General features: G+C 30.3%; 1 protein-coding gene across 1 annotated transcript in view; it reads left to right on the top strand.

Moving 5' to 3' along the window:
* Positions 1-23,131, top strand: part of LOC145332726 (fasciclin-2-like) — a 110,672-nt gene that overhangs the window by 44,754 nt on the left and 42,787 nt on the right. The window contains exons 15-19 of the mRNA XM_080177772.1: positions 4,403-4,442; positions 4,846-4,900; positions 10,393-10,468; positions 13,109-13,196; positions 16,647-16,718. Coding sequence (XP_080033898.1) covers positions 4,403-4,442; positions 4,846-4,900; positions 10,393-10,468; positions 13,109-13,196; positions 16,647-16,718 — 331 coding nt within the window. The remainder of the gene's footprint in view (positions 1-4,402; positions 4,443-4,845; positions 4,901-10,392; positions 10,469-13,108; positions 13,197-16,646; positions 16,719-23,131) is intronic.

The raw sequence follows: 23,131 nt of genomic DNA, 5'->3' as shown, positions 1-23,131 counted from the left end.
TTGAATTTAGTGTTGCTACGCTTTCTAAATTGTACCTTACTATGAAAGGAATCAACATTTGAAGTTTCAAATTGATAGGACAACTCTAACATGCCATAATTAACGAAATGAGCTATCCGTTCCGGACGAACAGACTGACCAACCCTAATTATAGAAAAACTCGCTTTTAATAATGATAAAAAAGCTTCGCTCTTTGATATATACAAGCGGCTGCGCCTCTAACATCTAGAAGCTCTATTCTAAAGGATAAATAAGGGCAGAAAATAGCCTTACACCATACCCAAACTTTACCTAAAAAATAGAATAGCCAAAAACCACCTCAGGACCTATAGGAAGCTTCAGTGTAAAGAAGAACCATATCGGGTCAGCGATTAGCAAGATCCTTCGCTACAGACAAAAAAAGCTTACTACTTTAAATAATACTAGCGGCTACGCCCCTATAAGCCTCTAGGAGCACTTAATTTAGGAGGGGGAAAAGTCGACCTCATCCCATGTTAAATTTGAGTTTCAAAAGAAAAAAATAATATTTTTGGGGGGGAGTGGGGTGAAGACACCCTCTCCAAAAATAGTTTAAAACCTTCCCAGAACCTATAAGAAGCATCACTATAAAGGAGAACAATATTGGTTCAGCGGTTCGCAAGATCCTTCGGGACAGGCAAAAAACGCTTACTACTGTATTTAATAGGAAGATAATCACATTTTAATTCAATAAATTATGGCCTTTCAATTAGTGTTAAGAGGGGGGGGGGGGGGAGTTCTGACACTTTTGCGTAAACAGTGATTATAAGCTTTGTCTTTAGAGTGAGAGGAGAGATTATTTCACAAAAAAATCCTTTTGGGATGTAGTTTTCCTATTTAAAAAAAAAATTTATTTGGCCTCCAGGTTTAGATACTGCTAGCCTCCAGGTGGATTTTAGACAGGTAAAAAAATTCTAGTTAGAAAAAAAACTTACTTTATGGATAGTATGAACTGATTTGAAAAAAAAATTAAAACCAGTTTCAGGTACTGCAGGGCTCCAGGTGGATCCTGGACAGGTAAAAACTGAAAATTTTTACTTTTGAAGTCAGAAAAAAACTTATTTAACAAAAGTTGCTACTTTATGTATGGTATGAACAAATTTTGAGAAAATTTTGAAATTAGACTCAATGTTCAGGTATCGCAGGCCTCCATGTGGATCCTGGACAGTTAAAAACTAAAATTTCTACTATTTTATTTACTGGCGGCTTTGCCCCTAGCCTCTAGGGGCTTTGCCCCAAGAAGTAATTTAAAAAAATGTAGTACATGGGGTGGATCTTTATCTTCATCATTTGCATCATCAAAAAAAAATTGAGGCACTGGCTCTACATCTTCAAAAAAAAAATGAGGGGGAATTTTTTTTTATTTTTTGGGGGGTTGGGGGTGTCCCACGCCCAAAGAAAATAACCTAAAACCACCACAGGACCTAAACAGGTATATACCCTGAAGAGAAGAATCAGATCGGTTCAGTGGTTACCGAGATCTTAAGCTTATTAGGTAAACTAGCTAAAAAGTAGCAGGTTTTAAAATAAGGTTTGTTCTAACTTAAATAGTAAAAATTTTCAGTTTTTTACTGTCCAGGATCCACCTGGAGGCCTGCAGTAACTGAACATGGAGCCTGATTTTAAGATTTTCTTCAAGTTAGTTCATACCATCCATAAAGTAACAACTTTTGTTAAAAAAGTTTTTTTCTAGCTTAAATAGTGAAAATTTTCAGTTTTTAACTGTCCATGGTCCACCTGGAGGCTTGCAGTACCTGTACATGGAGCCTGATTTAAAAACTTTCTTCAAATTAGTTCATACTGCCCATAAAGTAGCAACTTTTGTTAAATAAGTTTTATTCTGACTTCAAAAGTAAAAATTTTCAGTTTTTAACCTGTCCAGGATCCACCTAGAGGCCTGCAGTACCTGAACCTGGAGCATGATTTCAAAATTTTCTTCAAATAAGTTCATACTGCCCATAAAGTAGCAACTTTTGTTAAATAAGTTTTGTTCTGACTTGAACTTTTCTACCTGTCCAGAATCCACCTGGAGGCCTGCAGTACCTGGACCTGGAGGCAAATCCTAATTTTTTTGAATAGGAAAACTTCATCCCAAAAGGAAACTTTTTTGTGAAATAATTTATCCTCTCACTCCAAAGACAAAGCCTATAATCACTGTTTACGTAAAAGTGTTAGAACCCCCCCCCCCCCCCATTTATAAAAATTTTAACATTTAACCTAGAAAATTCAAACTATCCTTTCTGACTACTGCATCTGGGCCCTATTTTTTCATTTGCAAATTTAATACATGTTTGCGGGAGATAATTTAAATTTCGTCATGGTTACCGCAAAATAATGCGGCTCTGCTATGACTGTAATAAAAAAACTCCAATGCTAATTGCCTAATAACACTTTTTTATAAATGATTATATCTTATAAAATCAAATACGAACGCTATTACATTAAAAATCTATTATAAATTACAACAAATTAATATTATTTTCTTTTACCACTGGGAGTTGTTTATGTGAATGTTATGAACATATTAGCAGACAATTATTTATTTCAAATTTACAAAGGTAAAATTTTCAGGGATATAAAAAATAAGTTTAGAATTTTTTTCATTTCGAAAGATAATCTAATTAATTGTCAATAATCGTATTTCAATATAATATATTTTTGATAGGCAATATATTAATCCTAAAAATTGAAAGTCGTCTTAGTGATTTTAATGATAAGGATTTTAATTTTTTTAAAAAAATTAAATATCTCTGAAGAAGGGGAAAGAAGGATTTAACTGTAAATGAAAACATGAAATATAGGCCTTAATTTTATCGCCACACTTTGCGGATTCTTGCGGAAAGGTGTGGATAGTATAATTCGCCTCTGCATCTATGTGTAGTATAACACAGACTTTCGGACACTTCCTATATTTATGAGAGCTAAGCTTTAAACAATTAGGAAGGTTGTAAAAACAGTTGTAAAATACCCGCATTTCCGTATTTACAGCAAAAAAGATATATATAAATTGCCATAAAATTAATTTAAAAATCAAATTCAACTTTTTACCCATAACTGTCAGAGGTTGGGGGCCTTGAACGGTGGGTGGGTGGACGGGGGGGCGGGGATAATCACCCCTAGAACGTCCCTAATTGAGATAGTTGAAAATAAGGAAGAAAATTCTTTTGCTTTATTTTTGCCTTATCCATGCAGGGGAGGGTTCTAGGTGGCCCATACTGCGGTGTCCTAACCAAGTGGTTATGATTAAACCTAACCAGATCTAAAACTTACTTTACAAATTTCAATATTTTCAAAGTAAAGGGAGGGGGGGGGGGGTGGTTTCGTGTGACTAGGCACTTTAATGGGAAACCTTTTTTATAAATGGTAATAATTAATACTTATTTAGCTACAATTGATTTAGATTTCTACTTTTGAAATTTCTCTTGTAAATAATGATTAATTTTGGGCTTATATACTATCTAATATTGTTTGTTAGTTTGTCTGTTTACATATCTGTTTATCTATGATCATTTCCTATGTGTTAATTAATTAAAGATTAAACCCCAAGGAGTAACACAGTAACTTAATCTAATGGAAATAATTTACAACTCACCAAGGACATCAATGTCAAAAAGTAGCGCAGCAGTTATAAACAAACAAGGACTGTTAAACAAAAAAAATAAGCCAAGGAACTATGTACAATACTGAGGTGGATTCTTAACTTTTGCCTCACTAAAAATGAACACAGTAATAGTGTCTGACTTATTATGACGTAACAAAAAAAATTAGCCAATGAGAGGCCACTATAAATTTTACCATTGGTCAATAACGGCCTCTCATTGGCTAATTTTTTTTTGTTACGTCATAATCAGTCAGACACTATTACTGTGTTCTTAGTGAGGCAAAATGCCAAAAAACTTTTTTAAGAATTCACCTCAGTTGAGATAATTTAGAACAAAAATACATAAATTCTTTAGTATTTTTAAACAAATACACATGAGTAAAATGAAGCTGATTATAGTGTCTATAAAAAATGACGTCATATAATACAAATGACCAATGAAAGGCCAATACACAGACTAAATTGAAAATTATTTTAATTGATCAATGGTATGGCCAGTGTGAATTTTTTTTAGTTGCACTGTAAAAAAGATTCGTGTAAATATGATTTGAAAGCCAAGTTTTATCATAATAAAAAACGCGGAAGAGCATAGAAATGGACTTATGACCATATTAAAAAGTTGCTATGCCACTAAATATTACATTTATAATTAGGTTGGTAACTAAAAATTTGACGAAATGACAATACAACATATTCGTGAACAAAATAAAATATTATGTAATGAAATTAATATTAAAGTTACAATCTACCAATATTTCTTATTTATAATACCATTTTTTTCAGAATGAGGTGAAAGAAGATTCGCTGACAATTAATGTTATGTGTAAGTTTTTCAATTACATAAGTAAAACTTCTCTATAACTAGTGTTTGCAACATTTTTTTCAGATCACTAAAAAGCCAAGAATATTCAAAGCCTGCAATTTGATTGCTTTTTAATATAGGCTTTAATTGCACAGTTAGGACTTCTATGGTGGTGCAATCAAAGGGTTGGTTGTCTGTTGGATGTTACTTAACCTAATATGCACCATTGGGTGTTATGTTATTGCATCCCATTACAAGCGGATGATTCTCTCGGCTTATCTAGATGATCACTTGAAATCGAAGGAGAATCCCTCCCCAATTAGGTAATAGGTAATATGCTATAATATTTCATGTTTTTATGCTTTTCCGGATATTGGCATCCTTGAAAATTCTACAAAACCGACAAAAAATGTTCTAATTTCAGATGAGCCCGAAGTCCAGCTAAAGTTTGGTCATGGTATTTCATCAACAAATATCAGGGAAATAGTTTTTATAATTTATCAAATGCTTTGCGAATGTCTAACTGCTTTCAATTATTTTCTCTTTTTTATATCAATCCTGGGAGGTGGTAGTCAATTGTGCCTAATTCATTTAAGATCTTCAATTGTCCTTTTCCTGGGACAACAAATTAGTGCAATGAAAAGAAAGGGATCTAAAGGGATAAGACAATGACCGATAAATTGATGTACAAACCCAATGATGTGAACAAAGTTACCCCTCATTACATTACAATTATTGGTTGAAACGATTGAGCTTATTTAACCAACCAATCAAAATTTGAAAAAAAGTCACCAAAGTAGTTAAGCTTACGAATAAACAAAGTTATAACACATTGGGGACTAGAATAATAAACAGCCCGTTGCCCCCTCTCTCTTTCTGGGGAAGAAGAGTATGGATGGGGGAAGATTTAAAGGGGGAGCTCGTATGTGCCCTCTCGCGATAAATGAGATTTTTCCCAATTGTATAGTTGCATATTTGTGGTGGTGTATACGCTTAACTTTTAACTAAATTTATTGGTGTGCAATGGTTGCCGCATTTTGCAGCACATGCCAAATATATTTCTCATTAGATTAACAAACATACATCTATAATACAAAGTAGCTTGATGTCTGTCCTTCTGGTTGTCCGTCCGTCCGTCCCTTAAGATCTCGGTAACCACTGAACCGATCGGATTCAGGGTATATACCCATAGGTTCTGTGGTGGTTTTAAGCTATTTTCTTAGGGGGTGAGACACCCCCAACCCCCCCCCCCCCCAAAAAAAAAAAATGAAAATTCCCCGTCCTAATAAAAAATTCTGGGTAAACTACTTCACATAAATTATTGGCAGCACTAAAAATTTTTAAAAACTTTTTTTAAAAATTACCTCATGGAGCAAAGCCCCTATAGGCTAGGGGCGAAGCCGCTAGTATTATAAAAAGCAAATAGAAAATCTGTTTGTACCGAAGTATATTGCATGTCACTGAACCTACTATGTTATTCTTTATATAGAAGCTTATTAATAAAAAGTTTTTATTCATAGGTTTAAATAATGTTTTTTTTTATTCATTCTAGGAGGGTAGAATAGCCCTACCAAGATGAATTAACCCGAAAAAAATAACTTTTGTCGCATTTTAAAAGTATTTTTTGGTTTTAACTCCAAAATTGAATAAGGTGGGCTTAAGCAAAATCCTTTTCTAAATTTTTCTCTTTAGTGTAGAGGCTCCTACTAGAAGGAAATAAATTAGAGGGGATGTTTCATGACTGGGTAGGAATACAATTGTTTGTGATGTTGAAATTATTCTGATACAAATTTAGTTGAAGTGAAATCACACCAAAGTTCATGTGCATTTACTCTGCAAAATTATAGAGGGGAAACTTTAAACAGGTAGAATTCATTTTATTGAGGCCCTTCATTCTAGCTTATCAAATATTTAGCCAAAACAAGAGTTTTTATGTAAACATAATTTTTTATATAGTCATGTCGACTATAAGCGGTATGATAAAGACAGTCATAGATGACACAATATTGATATATCTTTATTGCATTGAAATGGCCTAATATTAGGACTAGGTTCATGTTATAAACTACATTATGCATTGTAAGTCTGTCAAAAAAAATATACTACAAAATTAATTCAATCTTAATTTCATGAAGATTATTTTGCTATCAGATGCTTTTATGTAATTCCTGTCCAATTTCATTTTACCTTGGTAATTAAAGTAAGTTCCCTGATAAATATATGTATTTTATAACCTAATATCAAGGTCCAAAGGTCTTTACAGTTAGTCCAAAATTGGTCTTAAATTCCTAGTTATAACTTTTTAGTGGCATCCAAAATAACAAAGATGGGTTCGGGGTGATGTTGTTGTTTGAGAGACGATCTCCACTTTTTAATTTTTTAAAGTAAATCATTTTTTGGGGTGGGTAATTTTTTGAAATAGTTTAAAATTGCTACTTTAAAAATGAAAAATAGGGAGGTCTTTTTTTAAAATACCTGACCAAAGAATATTTTGCTTATTTTTGTACCATGGAAATCCGATTTTCCTTTTAAATCTGTTTTTAAGTTTGCTTGTAATTACTTTAAACCAATGTAACATAGATACGTAGGGTATGGTAAACCATTTCTTTTTGTTCAAAAAACATTCTAAATAATTTAGTTTAGTATCTTTTTACATTTGATTTTTAAAAATATGATTTAAATATTTAAATGTTTTTGTAGTGTTACAAGTAAACAAGTTTTTTCTTTCACTGTCTTATAGATAAACAGATTTAGGGAAAAAAATTTCAGATTTATTAAACTATTAGGGGCATTAGATATATAGATTAGGTTATAAGCTAGGAGGCCGAGCGCTGCGGATAGGCAGGCAAGGATGCCGAGCGTTTTGGCCAGAGTCATAGTTCTGTGTGAGGGGGGTGGGAGTACCAAAATTTTCAAAATTTAAAAAAACATCATTTCCTATGAGGATAATACCAAATAAAGAGTAATTGCCCTTTTAATAATGAATACGTAGTTTTTGGTCTGTATTATGCAATTTTGGTCTCTGATTAAAACAAAAAAAAAGATTTATTTAGTATTTGACTTTTTTATTACTTTGAACGCCATCTTTCTTGTTAAATCTTTAACCTATACATATACTAAAGCCTGAAAGAAAGGAAGATTCTTAAATAAACGATTATAAGCAATGGATCACTTAACCGACTAGACTGACTAAATTGTTATGGGTAACTGTAACTCTTGAAATTATTTTAGGCTAATGACCATGTCCATACCTATAAATATGCCCCTAGAGATAAGTGTGCAGACGCTTATATTACTCAACAATTTGTCTATAGAATTTGCTAAATTATAAAAGATACAATTTTTTCGTGATTTATATAAAAAAAAATATTTGAAGATTGCTTATAATAATTTTAAGAATTCATCTCCTCGGTGTGTCTGACATCTAATGAATAATTAACCACTTTTATAACTCAGGAAAATAGGAACAAGTCTTATTGATAAAAATTATATATGAACCGTATTTCTCATAAATTTTGCATCTTTTTAACCTGACAAAAAAAGGCATGGAAAAAGGAAATATTTTAAAAGGAAAATGTTATAATGAAGAAACAGTAAGAAAATGAGGTCTACTAAAGAAGCAGCTTATAGTGACTAATATAAAATGACGTTATACTATACAAATGACCAATGATAGACTAGTATACATTGTAATTGACTAATGGTAAAATATATACTCGCCTATCATTGGTCATTTGTATTGTATGATGTCATTTTTTATTAGGCTCTACAAACTGCTCCGTCTCTTAAATATCATTGTTATACAAAAATACCTTCAGGTCTTACTTAAAGAGTAGTTTTGCCTAACAAATTAACTTATTGCTACACATTGTTGGTCTCTTCTCTATTATGTATTGAATTTCAGCTTATAAGAATCATCAATTTTGAAAAAATTAAAATAATAAATAAAATTTATTTTGTTCAGATGTCAATACCCTTTTCTACCTGATCCTCACCTAATATTTACCAGCCAAAATTTTCCTTACACAAAACTTCTTTACAAACACATTATAGTACATCCAAAGGAGTTTTTAGAAATCAATGCAAAATTAAAAACATTTTTGTTATTTGTCATTATATTACACTGTTTAAGGAATAGTTCGCTGGCCCTCCATGTTCAGGTGTCTCATTTTTAATAAGGGACAGCCCAAAATTAGGGCGTTTTCTCTTGGGAGGGTGGTGGTACCCTCCCTCGAAATAGATATAAACCTTCCCAGGACCTATGAGAAGGAACCCTGTAAAGGTGAACCATATTGATTCATCGGTTAGCGAGATCCTTTGGTAGAAACAAACAAACATATTTACAAATAGACAGACAGACATCCTGTTACTTCATCATAAGGATATATATGTTATTCAAGGGGGAGCCCAAAGTGGGAAGGAGTCGAGGGGAGGCCAAAACAAGCCATTAGAGTATTACAAAGGTTTCATTAAAAAAATTTAAAAATGTGTGTATTTAATGACAGTTTGACTGTAGAATCACATTTGACAATATTTCCCTTCTTTCTTAACGAAGAGAACGATATTCATATGACTGTGTTTTATCATTTTATACATGTTACAGTTTTTACTGAATTGGTGTGCATTTGACGCACTTACATTGTAACCAAAACAGGGTTGAAAAGATCTTTAGATACGAGTTTTATAATATCACATTTAAAATTATAATGCACAAACAAAATATGACTTAGAAGGCTATACAATATTTGATATTGATCTGAAAACTGTTTTAAGAGCTCATAGGTACTAGGTAGCCCAATTTAAAACGTATTTATAATCTTAAAATCAACGAAATGAACAAATTAATAAATATTCTCTAGAGAGTATATTTATTAAGCTATAAAAATTGGGAAGAATTTTAATGAATATAATAGATTTGAAATCTGCATAAAATTTTAAGGATTTTTTATAAAATTCGTTTTTTATATAATTCATTATTTAAAAGCGCAAATCCAATTTAAGTTAATAAATTTTGACCAATAGGATAGGTGGATTGGAAACTACCTGCGCTCTAATTGGTTGAATGATGTACGTCACTTAAGCTTCTCCAATCAGGGCGCAGATAGTTTTCAACTGACCAATCACAGATGTCAAAATTATTTAACTTAATTTGTATTTGCGCTTATAGATAAAGAATTATACAAAAAACGAATTTTTTAAAAATTCCTTAAAATTTTATGCAGATTTCAAATCTATTATATTCATTAAAATTCTTTCCAATTTTTATAGCTTAATATTTATTACTTGAATCATCATGCAATTTTGAAAGTTTTCTTGTGTCTAAAAGCTTCTGTCAAAATAAGAAATAAAATGAAAGATTTCTACCTAGCTTAGTAATTTTCTATCTTTTGCTAAAGAAATAATGCTAGATATTTGTTGAAACACGTTAACGTTTATCAAAATGCATTTATGTATGTTATGCATTTACGGTTTCCGGCGAACACTTTTTGTTTTCGCTAATATTTGGTTGGTTGACTACAAAAATCTATAAGAATTGAAATATCCATAAAAGCAAATTTCAACTGCAGATTACATCTGTCTTTCTCAGCATCCTTATTTAAAGTAACATGATGTCTGTGTATGATGTCTGTTTGTCTTTCTGTATGTTATGACGCTTCTTATAGTTCCCGGGTAGGTTTATTCAATTTCCCCTGGAAAAGAACACCCATTCCCCATGTTTTCTTTTTTATATAAAACGAAAAGTTAGGTCAGTGGGTCAATCTTTCCTTCTCTCTTTAAAGTGTTTTTTTTTGTTCAAAAAGATTTGTTATTAATATATGCTGGGTAAGTGGGTATTTGGATAGTTGATTGATAAAAAAATGATATAATTAAACAGTTGATACTGGCGTACCCTTGTTAAAGAGTAGTTGACCAAATTAATCATTATTTATCATTCAATAATATTAAAAAAAAAACTATTAAATTTATGCAGAGAGGGTGAAGATGTATATTTGGAGTGTAACCAGCACGCATCACCTCCTACCCATACACTACAGTTCTATAGAAATGTAAGTAAATGTGTAAAGTAGTTACTAAGTACTAATCATTTGTTTTTTAAATACTGGCCCCTAGGTGTTCTTTTTCCAAGAGACAGAGAGAAGCTAACTGAAACCCCTCCAAAAACTTAACTCAGATAATCGTATAGCCTAAAACCATCACAGGAACTATGTGAAGCCTACCTAAAAAAGAGAACTCAATCGTTGTAATCGTTATTGAGATCATAAACTTTAGACAAAAAACCTTGCTACTTTATAGAATAGGATGCATTGTATTAATAGGGCAGGATATATTCTAAATATATAGATTATCGATTGATAGAATAATAGGATGGTGATATGGTTAAATGGATAGATGGTGGTAGATTGATATAATGGATAGATTTTAAAGAAAGAAATGGAATGGATAAAGATAAGAGATAGATAAATAGATTTTTTTATAGATGAAAAGACAGACCAACAGAAAGACCGATTGATAGACAGATGGATAGAAAGAGAGTTATACTAGAAAGTAGGCATTATTTGGCCTATTTCCCAAGCCAGTGAAAGTTTAAACTTTGGTTTGTCTTTAATACACATTATGTTCAAATAAACCAACAAAATAATCCTTGTTAGTAGTTCACCGTTTGATTTACTTTTAAACCTTTTTTTATTACTATTCTATTTTTTTTATATAAACCATTAATATTGATCTTTTGCTTTTTGTCAAGTTTTTAGTTACCTACAGACCTATTAATTTAATGCTAAAAAACTAATTTTCGCATTATAGAATAAACATGTGAAAGAATATTAAAATGACTGATGGCATAACTTTCAGGGAAGGTTTCACTTTATCCAATAACTTTCCTTATCATTAGTTAAACCCCTCCTTATATATGCATCAAAACTAATAGGCATTAGGATAGCAGCTAAAATATACTTTATCTTAATTTGATATTTTTTTAGACAGGACAATCTTATTAAGCTTTATAAGCAGAATATTAATTTTTTGTCTAAACAAAATTGTAAATAAATGTAACGAAAAATGACTCATATACTGTTTAAGAGTGTACATAACCTATTAGCACTTAGCAAATATATAATATTATACCTTGTTGTTCTAGGAATCTATATTCTAAAATTTAGTTATACAGGATAAATGTATCATACAAAAATTGTTTAAAAGCAAAAAAAAATCCTTGTTTTTAAATGGACGATGTGGTAACGATACTAACGTTCCTACTTGTTACAGGAATCATCACGCAAAATTTAGAGCCGATAGGACAATCAAAACATGCCTAAATTAACACTGAAAGTTAACCGTTACGTGCATAAAAAATGAATTAAAGAAAAGCTTTGCTTTTAAAAAATAGCTTATATTTGATTCATTAGTTTTTGGAAAATCAAATTATAACTGAAGAAAACTATAGAGTCATCATTTGATAAAATACAAAACTCCTTTAAACCTAGAAATTAGAGATACGCTGATATGACAAAAATATTTAATCTGTTTCATATTCGCATTGATATAGAAATGCTCTCTCAAATAGTAACAATAGTAAAATAGTTATTTAAAATGATTTAATTTAAAAATCAAAATAAGAATTGTTACAATAAAATAAGCTTTGTTATAGGTATATTGCGCATTATCTGGGATTTTAGGACACAAGACAATTGACTATTAATTGATAATCATGCCCAATTATGATTAACAAACTTAGACATTGTGTATATTAAAACTATTAGTTAAAAAGTTTAGACACTAATATTTTGTACTAACCAATCAAGATTTCATTAAAGAACCTAAAATTTTAAGCTAACGAATGAGAGAATAGTTATTTCTCGCACCGGCTAAAAAACTAGTTTTATTCTTATGATTGTACATTTTTTATATTCGTAGAAAGCTGGATGTAATACGATGCTAGACATAGTTTTTTCGTATGGATGAGAACCGGTTTCTATCCACCGGATTCGAATGAACACAAATTTGCGTAATACAAGTATAATTTATAATAATAACCAAACCACAAACACGAAAAGATTGTTTTCTCGTTTATTGTCCTATCCAAGTATATCTGATTTTATCAAATGCTTGGATTTTAGGATCTTTATAACAAAAACCCCAAAAAATCTTGAACCTTTCGAATAGATTATAGCTAGGGCAATATATTATATTAGGACTAGCGTTTTAAGATGCAATACAATTTAGTCTTTAGTAGTAGATTGTAGTCTCAATAGCCCTTAAAATTGTGCCTCATACAAAATAACCAAAAATTGAACATTATTGATATATATTTAGAAAAAAATTAGAATGTTGCAATATTACAGTTTAGTCCGTTTAGAAATGTACAATATATACCCTTGAATTTATCACGGATACCCTGAATGTACGCAAATGTACAAGTACATTTAAATGATTTGCTTTACAGCCATAGACTTTAAGAGTAAAATCTAACTTAATGTAGTTTCATATCTTTTTTTGTGCCTTCGGCACCCCGGGGCTAAAAAACTAGTTTTAATCTCATAATTGTACATTCTATATCCGCGGAAAGCCGTTTATAATACGATGCGAGAAATAACTATTAACCATTTGTAGAATTATCATAAAGGTAGTGTGATTTCTGCTGTTGTAGTAATTTAAATACGGTTCTTATATCTTTTCCTCATATTCAGGGACTCGAACTGGGTGAGGACAGGTCCAAAGGAAGAATTATCAGTTCTAATACTTTGGTTATTCAGAATGTATCTAGAGAAGATGCAGGTATACAGATAGATAGTTAGCTAGCTAGATAGATAGATAGATATAGATAGATGGAGAATTATTAGCTCTAATACTCTGGTTATTCAGAATGTATCTAGAGAAGATGCAGGTATGCAAATAGATAGTTAGAAAGATGGATAGATAACTAGATAGCTAACTATATAGATAGAAATATGGATATATAGATGGAGAATTATCAGTTCTAATACTCTGGTTATTCAGAATGTATCTAGAGAAGATGCAGGTATGCAAATAGATAGTTAGAAAGATGGATAGATAACTAGATAGCTAACTATATAGATAGAAATATGGATATATAGATGGAGAATTATCAGTTCTAATACTCTGGTTATTCAGAATGTATCTAGAGAAGATGCAGGTATGAAGTGAGATAGATAGACAGATAGATAGCTAGCTAGCTAGATAAATATTTATAGATAGATGGAAAATTATCAGTTCTAATACTCTGGTTATTCAGAATGTATCTAGAGAAGATGCAGGTACACATATAGATAGTTAGATAGCTGGATAAATAGATAGATAGATAGATGAATAGATAGATAGATAGATAGATAGATAGATAGATAGATAGATAGATAGATAGATAGATAGATAGATAGATAGATAGATAGATAGATAGATATATAGATAGATAGATAGATAGATAGATAGATAGATAAGCTGTACCTTTTAGCGTAATAAATAATGTCTACAATTAAAACTTTATTAATCTTATAAAAGATTTTACTATAGTACGCAACAAGACAGTTACTAAAACATTTTGTCTTTACTGTGTAAAATGGCGCGCGAAGCACGCCGAAATTTTTTTTTACCCCCCCTGAAATCTGAAAATCTTAGGAAATAAAAAAAGAAAAAAATTGTTTAGCTACCCTGATTCATAACAAGGATGACACCATTCATAAAAGCGAAGCTCTGATACGGTAAGACAAACGAACATTAACACTTGTAGAGTATCAGAACTGAATAATCAGAATATAGTGTATAAAATCGAAACAAATTGTAAGTGAATTTATTAAAAAAACAGCTAAAATACAGGATATTGTTTAAGGACATACCTACATTTTTAGGACTTGATTATAGAGATGCTTCGCTTATAACATTGTACTTTGTTGTCCTAGGAATCAGTATTCCAAAAATCAGATCAATCGGATAATTTCATCACAAAAAAATTGTTGTTAAAAAAGTAAAAAATCAACATGTTTAAAATGGACGTACGGACATCCTTGAAACGATTATAGAGTTGCTACCTTTCTAAATTATACCTAACGACTACAGGAATCACCATGCAAAGTTTGGAATCGACAGGACAATTCTAACCTGTTTTATTTAACGATAAGAGCTAACTGTCTGTGACGTACGGACGGACCGACCCTAATTATAGAAAAGCTTCGCTTTTAAAAAGTTTAATAATTGACAAACCCTAAATAAATAACAAAAATGAGACGTTTTTGTGGACTTTGATTGTAAGAAAATAATATAAAAAAAGTTATAGAACCTAATATTATTGACGTTTGTGTCAGACAGTTTTTGTTTTGTTTTAGATTTTAGTGAATTTTAGAATTATTAACGCATCTTCTATTTAACAAAGAATCAGATATCAGAATAAACATAGACAATTTAGTCCATAAACAGCGCAGCAATAAGTATGGCAATAACAAAAATTATTGATTAATGAATGGTTAAGTACTTTTCGTTACTAATGTGAATAATTTACTGTTAGTGACATTTTCAAGCTTAAAATTTTTAACAAAATGTATATTTTTAAAATATTTAAAATTCGTCAAAAATATTTTTTTTTAAAATCATGTTGGTGTTTAACAAAAAAATGCAATATTATGTGAAAAATGCAAAGAAATGCAATTATCTTAATTGTTAGCAATATATTCAAAATTGCAAAACTATTATTTTTGGAAACAATTTATTTTTAATGTCATTTCTTTGTTCTTAATGTTTCTTTTATACATTGTTATGTAATTTTTGTCAGCTTATATCAACAACTAAATTAATTCACAAAAAACCTATACGTGATTTTTAGCTGTCGACCTTTTTATCTGCCCCCCAATATTATTTTAGATTTTATTTCACTTGTTGGCTATACCTTATTCATGAATTTTTGTGTACTAAATTGTTTTGAAGTCTAGCTTTTAAAAGCTGTGCCCAAAGAAACAAGAAAAATAGATTTAGATGTTAAAAGCTGCTCTACTAAATACCATAAGAAATTATTTCCTATGTTTTATTTTTAATTTACTTTGTTGAAACAAAACACTTTTCTCAAGGTTTTTACATATTTAAACCTTCTTTTCAGAGATGGAGGTGATATTGGGCTGTCCCTAAAGTTTTCATATTCGTTGGGATGACAACTTTGGGAACTTTCATTAAATTGGAATGATTAGTTCATTTAGTTGAGTTTCCAAACGAAATTTCATCCACTAATTGTAATCTACAGAAAAGGGTTGATTTTTTGTATTAGGGATGCACTTTAATTTATCGATCATTGTCTTATCCCTTTAGCTTCCTGTTTAGGAAGACATTCTTTTATCCTCCAGAAGATAAATGTAGTGTGGAGTAAATCTTAAAAACAAATAAATTACTATTCATGAATATCTGTCTACACATAAACAAAAGAAAGTTTAGTTATCCTCAGCTGGATCTTTAAATCATTCTAGTGGTGAACCGGATCGGAATGCGCTAGAGGTGGGCCGAAGGTGAACCACAGCCACTGATAAAAAACATTGATCTTTAAAAAGATTTTTGGCGCGGTCCAATCCTCGCCGGTACAACTTTATAACTTTAGCCGTGTCAGTACGATATTTTGTAACCACCGTGTAGGTGCGCTGGTTCGCCTATGCCATTTTGATTTAAAGATTAATATCATGGAGTGCCGATCTGGCGCACCCTGATCTGGCGCACCACTAAATGATTTAAAGATCCAGCTCTCTACTATTTAGATAAATAAAAAAAATACAGAAAATATCGCTAAAAAGTTTAAGAATAGTACAGTTTAATTAGCTCAAAAAGGGAGGAGTAGGATGCGCTAAACATCCGTAAACGTGTGAGTTTTAAGGCTTAAAAATAGTAGTAGAACGGTAATATTCACTAAATATGTGTATTTCTTATGGAAAAGAACTATAGACAAAATTTTCTTTTTAAAATTAACTTAAATTTTTATTGTTCTACTACTGTTTTTAACATAAAACTCACAACCATTGCGGAACCTTCGCCTACCTTTTGTAATTAAAGGAACAAAACAATAAAAGATGAAATTATGAATACAGATGTAAAGCAAGTATAAAGTTGGAACAATGTAATCAGACATTCTTATATTCAGTTTGATTGGAACAAAACAATAAGACATTCCTTTTAAATTTAAGGATTTATAAAAATATTTTATTTTAAAAGGTACAAAACAATGAAACATACATTTTTCAGGTCAATACAGATGTACAGCAAGTAATACAGTTGGAACAAAACAATCAGACATTCTGTGGCTGACAGTAAAATGTAAGTAATTTAATGAAAAATGCAACACAAGTGCTCTACAAATGCTTGTATTTTTTGGACAGTTAATATGCTTATTGGTCGGTTTTCATAGTGTGCAAAAAAGTAAAGTTTGCGGTACAAATATCGGCTCTGTGAATGTGTATTAACCAGATTTGATGATCCAAATTTCTCTTTTTCTCTGAATAAAAATACAATTGTTCTACATTAAAATGTTTAATGTTTTAATATTATTTCCTTATTCTCTTTTCTTTCTTTATTATTTTCTTTCTTTATACTCTCAATTGTTGGCTAAAAATGTTGATATTCTTGTTGTTATTATATAATTTTTATCGTTTTTCATATTGAATAAAACTAATTTAATACATTTTTACATCATGTTAGAAAATGCAATTTTATTGCAAATTGTTTCAAACACATTCTGATACATTGATGTTGCTAAGAACGTAAATAAAAAGATCGATAGGTAGCGAAGATTAATATTAAGGTCATTTTAATACTAGGCAAATAATTGTTAACACATTTATACAGGGAGGAAGGGAGTGGACAATGGGCAATTAATACAATTTAAGAGTTTTAAGAAATAAACATCTACTTATAAATTAGATTACCAGTACATCACAATGAAGTAAACATTCTGTAATTAATCACTAGAAAAACCACTCTTAGAACTTCTCCATCCCCACTCCAAATATCACCCTAGAGTTTCTAGACATGAAATGACATTTTCTTGGAAAAAATATTTTTTAGAACCAGCCGAAAATATTTTATACCATATATATTTATTTTATACTATAATTATATATTGTTTGTCTGCTAGAAACTGTGTTAATTGTTATTTTTTTATTTTTGTCTGCTAGATATAGTCTTTAAATTCAGTCTAAATACTTCACGAACACTATAAGCTGGTACACAAGGTTTGAGACCCTAAAATATTGAATATTCGATCCATTGTCCCCTCCCTTCCTCCGTGCATTTATATGCAGTGAAAGAAAATAAGTTTACCCTGTAAATACAGCCTTACCAATACTTGTAATAAAGTTAAAGGATGTCTATCTGTCTATTTGTCTGTACCGAAGGATCTCGCTAACCGCTGAACTCTTGTGGTTCTTCTTTACAGGATAGCTTCTCATAGGTCCCGGTAAGGTTTATAACTATTTTTTGCGGAGGGCACAAGAGAAATCTTAAATTGATGTTAGACTCTGTTGGAAAGACGGACGGACAGACATCAAAGAAAATCATTGCTACTAATAAAAACAATAAATAACTTTCCAAACTTGTAAAGTGCAAAAGTATATTTAATATTCACATAAAATTGTATTGAAACTATTGAATAACAACCCACATATTATGTTTTATGTTTTATGAGTTCTGACATGATATTTGTTTGTGTTATGTTTTATGCTTTATTTTGAAAATGTTTTGCTTTTTAAGTAAAAGTTTTTGTTTTCGGTTGTGCAGCTATACTAATATTTTCTTTATCTATATATTCTTTTTGTAGCCAAGCTACTGTATAATTTTCTCGTACCACTACTTTTAATTTAATGACCATAACTCAGGTATCTAAAGGGATAAGACAGTAGCCGATAAATGGATGTACATTCCCAATGATGATACACCAAATTACTCTTTCAGTAGATTACAATTGGCGGTTGAAATGATTGTACGCTCAACTTAATAAACCAACCAATCAAAATTTAATAAAAGCCACAAAAGTTTTTGATGAAACTAATAATGAAATGTTTTTATAACACTTTGGAGACTTGTATAGTGAAAACTCAATGAAGCCTCTTTCCCTGTCTATTTATAGTAGGTCCCATAGATTTGATAACATTGGTATACAACCCTTAAATATTACACTTTTTGTCTGTTCTAAGTAGGAAGTCTCAATGAAATGCGAAGTTTTGGACTAAGGCGTTTCTATAACTCTATAACTATAATGTATCGCCTAAAAGTCTTTGGTGTTTGTCAGGTTTGCGTCAGGGTTCGAACCCATCTCCTGGCTACCTTTCCTAATCTCCAATATAAAAGTAACAGGATGTCTGTGTGTATGTCTGTGTGTGCCGAAGGATCTTGCAAACCGCTTAATCCAAACAAGTCTTATTCACAAATAGCTATAACTCAAACATTAAAATGTGCCATTAAGTGGTGAAAACCTTCAAAATGTTACATTATGTTACAACAAAAATATTCGTCTTAGATTTTGTATTAATATGAACTATTGTTACATAATGATAGTTATATAATATATCTTAAATATATAAATAAATGTGATGGGGAATAAAGGAATGTGTATATTTAGTAAAGTGGACTAGGTATTATATAGTTTAGTTGCAATTAAAAAGAATTATGGTTGTTTAGATTAAAACATCTCTGACTCCCTTGTTATCTTGATACATAACAGATCTTCTGCTTGGCTCCTTGTCAAAATTGTCATCCTTGTTTCTCTTTGCAGTGTTTTTGTTTGTGATGAGTAATGCAAAAACAATTTCATTAGGTAATAAGGGATTAGACAATAATGAATAAGAAAACGTGGTAATAAAACTTGGGATATAAGTATAATTTTTAATGTAATGTCCCCTCCCTCCTGGGTCGCACCATTAATGAGGGGAACTATGAAGTCTTTAGGATTAAACATAAAAGATTATAAAGTAACTTTGCTAAAAACGACTATTTTTTTTAATTTTGGATTTTGACATTAATAAAGGGTTAAATCAAAAGGGCGACATCCATCATTTAAAGGTTTTAAATTTTACATATTTTACTTTTAGGTAATTTTGTTTCCCTTTTATTGCCTGGAAAGCTAAATATATGAATAAAATGATAAATTATATTCCAGAATACCTTTGTACAAATATCACATAATCACTGACATAAATACATATACAGGGTTCTGGGATAAGTTTTAAACAAAAAAGGAATAATAAATTATAAATATAATCCTGAAATAAAAGTGAGGTGAGTGGGGAGGTTACCGCCATCATCCTAAGATATGATTTTTCTTGAGAATATAAGATTGTTTTTCATTTTAAAACCCAAATTGAATATTTTACTATACATTGTACATACTTAAGAATATTGCAATATGGTAAAACTTTTATAAGAAATCAAACCAATAATTTTTCGGATTAGATTATAAGACAAGGTTATTTTTTTGTATTCTCAGTAATAAAAGCATTAATCTTATGAAATTATATTCTTATTATGTGTATCCAAATGCCTTATATAATTAGAATACATAGATGTACATATTTGATCTAAAACTAGGTATCTAAATATACAAAATGTGTGTTTTGATTTTCTCTTGGATAAAATTTGATATTGACATTTGTGTCTAAATATTCAAATAGTATTTATTTATCAAACCAGAGCTAATATTCATATATAGGGTGTTACAAAAGATACGTAATAAGATTTTAGCAGAGAGAGAGAGGACAATGGACTGTTTATTATACTAGTCCCCAACGTTTTATAATAACGTTTTCTTTTTCGTTGGCTTAACAACTTTAGGACTTTTATTGAATTTTGCTTGTTGATTCTTAAAGTTGATTAGACCAGTCATATAACAAGTGAAAATAAAATACAGAAATAAAATAAAACTAATAATCGATATAAAACATTAAAAGCACAATTTTGATAATTTTTAGATGAATCAAAAATATAAATAAGAGCAATGCATCTAACACATTCTATCCATAAACCGGGGTTTTAATTTTTTTTTTTACAGAGTAAGGTCATTTAAATCTTTAGAATTATGCATGAATTCTAATGTTTAATTTCCTATTATAATTACTATTATGTACCCATAGATATCAAGCATTATATTAACATAATACTAGCGGCTACCTCCCCAAAATAGTTATAAACCTTGCCAGGACCTATGAGAAGCTACCCTGTAAATGAGAAACATATAGGTTCGGCGGTTAGCGAGATCATTAGATATAGACAAACATCTTTTTACTTAATTAAAAGGGTTCACCTATAGGTAAGTTGATATAATGTATTGGATTTGAATGAAGGTTTTGACAATGGAAACCACCTTTATAATTGAATTTGAAGATTAAAATGAATTATAAATGAACAAAACCAATCCTTTCTTTCAAAATAAATTTTTGTAATAAGATGATTGAATTTAAAATAGTGATTTATATAACACTAGCATAATCGTAAGCCAAAAGTTCTAAAGCACCTTTTCAGTGCTGTAGCAATAACTGTTTTTTTTTATGGAATTTTCTTTTTACTAGAGCTGTTTTATACATTACTATTATTTTGAAAATGTTGTATATATCCCATTTTTACATACCTTTTTTGTTATATTTCTTTATAATTCTGTGTTAAAAATCTGTATAATCATATATATAAAAGTATATCCATATTAAGCATCTGGTAATTAGGTAGTTATTGGACTAATGTAAAATTTATGTTCAGGCTTCAAAATAATGTTGAAAATGAAATGGGTTAATAATTCGTTTGACTCTGACTCTTCGCTTATATAGATGTTGTCATCTCTGTTCTTTCTATGTTTTGGGGTACTAACAAAGAAATTCAATCTACAGAAGGTTTTATAGGAATTAAGGATATTTAAAAGATTCTATATAATTTGATTTTCATAATCTTATTTTATATCGTATTTTCATTTACGTATAATTTTACAATTGTAGTACACATGTTAGAATTTGAAATAGTAAGACTTTAGCAAAACGTTTAATGTCGTTCAAGCAATCTCTTTTGAGATTAGATGTTCTGGGTACACGCTAGGTATGGTGATTCGCAATGATTTATGGACAATAAGTTCAACCTAATTCTTTATCTATAGTTATTTGTGAGTGAGTACATATGTAAATAGGTTTATTGTACTCCAGCCTAAATTTGTTGATAATTTTCAATTCCTTTGATGAAAACATAGTTTACAGAACAAGTCTTATTCACTATTCAAAGTTGGGTGGATCAAAAATAATTGAGTACATTTGTTTTTTGATACCCGTTAAGTACATAAAAAAGATGGACGGTTTACAGTGTAGCTTCTTATAGGTCCTGGATGATAATAGCTATTTTTGGGGAGTGTACCACCACCCTCCTAAAAAAAAACATAACTTACCCCATATTTTTGGTTAACAGCTAATTTTCACATCGATTAAAAATATAACATTTGACATGCCTCTTGAGGCCTCTAGGGGGCGTAGCCGCTAGTATTTTTTTAATGTGACACAAACAGAATTGTAAAACTACATGCCTTTCAATCGAAAAGTTAATATAAAGATTTTTTTAATGTTTAAAGAAAGAACGTTTTTTCAACTGCCGAACTGTATTAACAATTCACACTTCCCCTCGACAACCAAATAATAATTGCTTTGTCTTACTAAAAGAGATTTTATAGAGTCACGAGGTTCTAATAACATATTCTTTTTAAAACACAGTAAGAAAAAGTGTATTGAGCATATTATCATAGATAATAAATTAAACTTAATTTTGTTATCTTTAATTCAATAAGATTTAATTTTTAGAAATACAAATTAATTAGTTAATTTCAATAACAGTCTACCATATTAATTTTAAAATAATCATTAATAATGAGTATATTCATTCTATTACTTTTTCAATCCTTTATTAAAACTTTTATTAAAGCGAAGCAAAACAAATTAGACTGCCAAAAAAGCCAACATTTTAAATGTTAAAGTGAAAAATACTGACAATATTAAAAATATCATGCTATTAGGTAATCTGAACGAAAACCTTATATTAATTAATTTTGAAAGAAAATTTGAAATACAGGCTGCTTAATATAAAAATAAATATTAAGAGAAAATCAAAAGTTAGAAATATAAGTTTTTTAGTCGATATAGAGTAAACACTTTTCCAAAGTTTGAAATGGATAGGACAATTATAGCATGCCAATTTCTCGACTGACTTAAAAGTGGTAATGCTAAAATTGAAAATCTCTGGTGAGGAGAGAAAGTTGCTCAAAAAAAAATTCTGACGTCATAAAAATGAGGAATGAGGAAAGGAGGAGTGGGAAAGGAAACCCCCTTTTTTTATGACGTTACATGCTGATTTTTTTAGCGACTGTCTCCGCTCACTAATCCCTGTATTATGCTTTATAAGTAGACATTCATTTATTGTGGTGTCTCACAGGGAGGTGAGGGAAAATTGAAATTATTCTCAGGAATCGAAAGGGATAAGACAAATTGATGTACATCCCTAATGAGGATACACAAAATTAACCCTTCTGTAGATTACAATTAGTGAACCAACCAACCAATTACAACGATATTAGCCAACGAATAAGAAAACGTTATTAGTAAACTTTGGGAACTAGTTTAACAAACAGCCCAATGTCCCCTACCTCCTTGAATCATTCTACACTTCATTTTTCTATTTTGGAGTAAAAACAATCAAAGACATATCTTCACCTATAA

This window comes from Acartia tonsa, chromosome 11 (genome assembly GCF_053477335.1).
Source record: "Acartia tonsa isolate MP-2025a chromosome 11, ASM5347733v1, whole genome shotgun sequence".
In the NCBI taxonomy this organism is placed as follows: domain Eukaryota; kingdom Metazoa; phylum Arthropoda; class Copepoda; order Calanoida; family Acartiidae; genus Acartia; species Acartia tonsa.
Note: the sequence above shows the minus strand (reverse complement) of the source record. Positions and strands in the feature narration are given on the sequence as shown.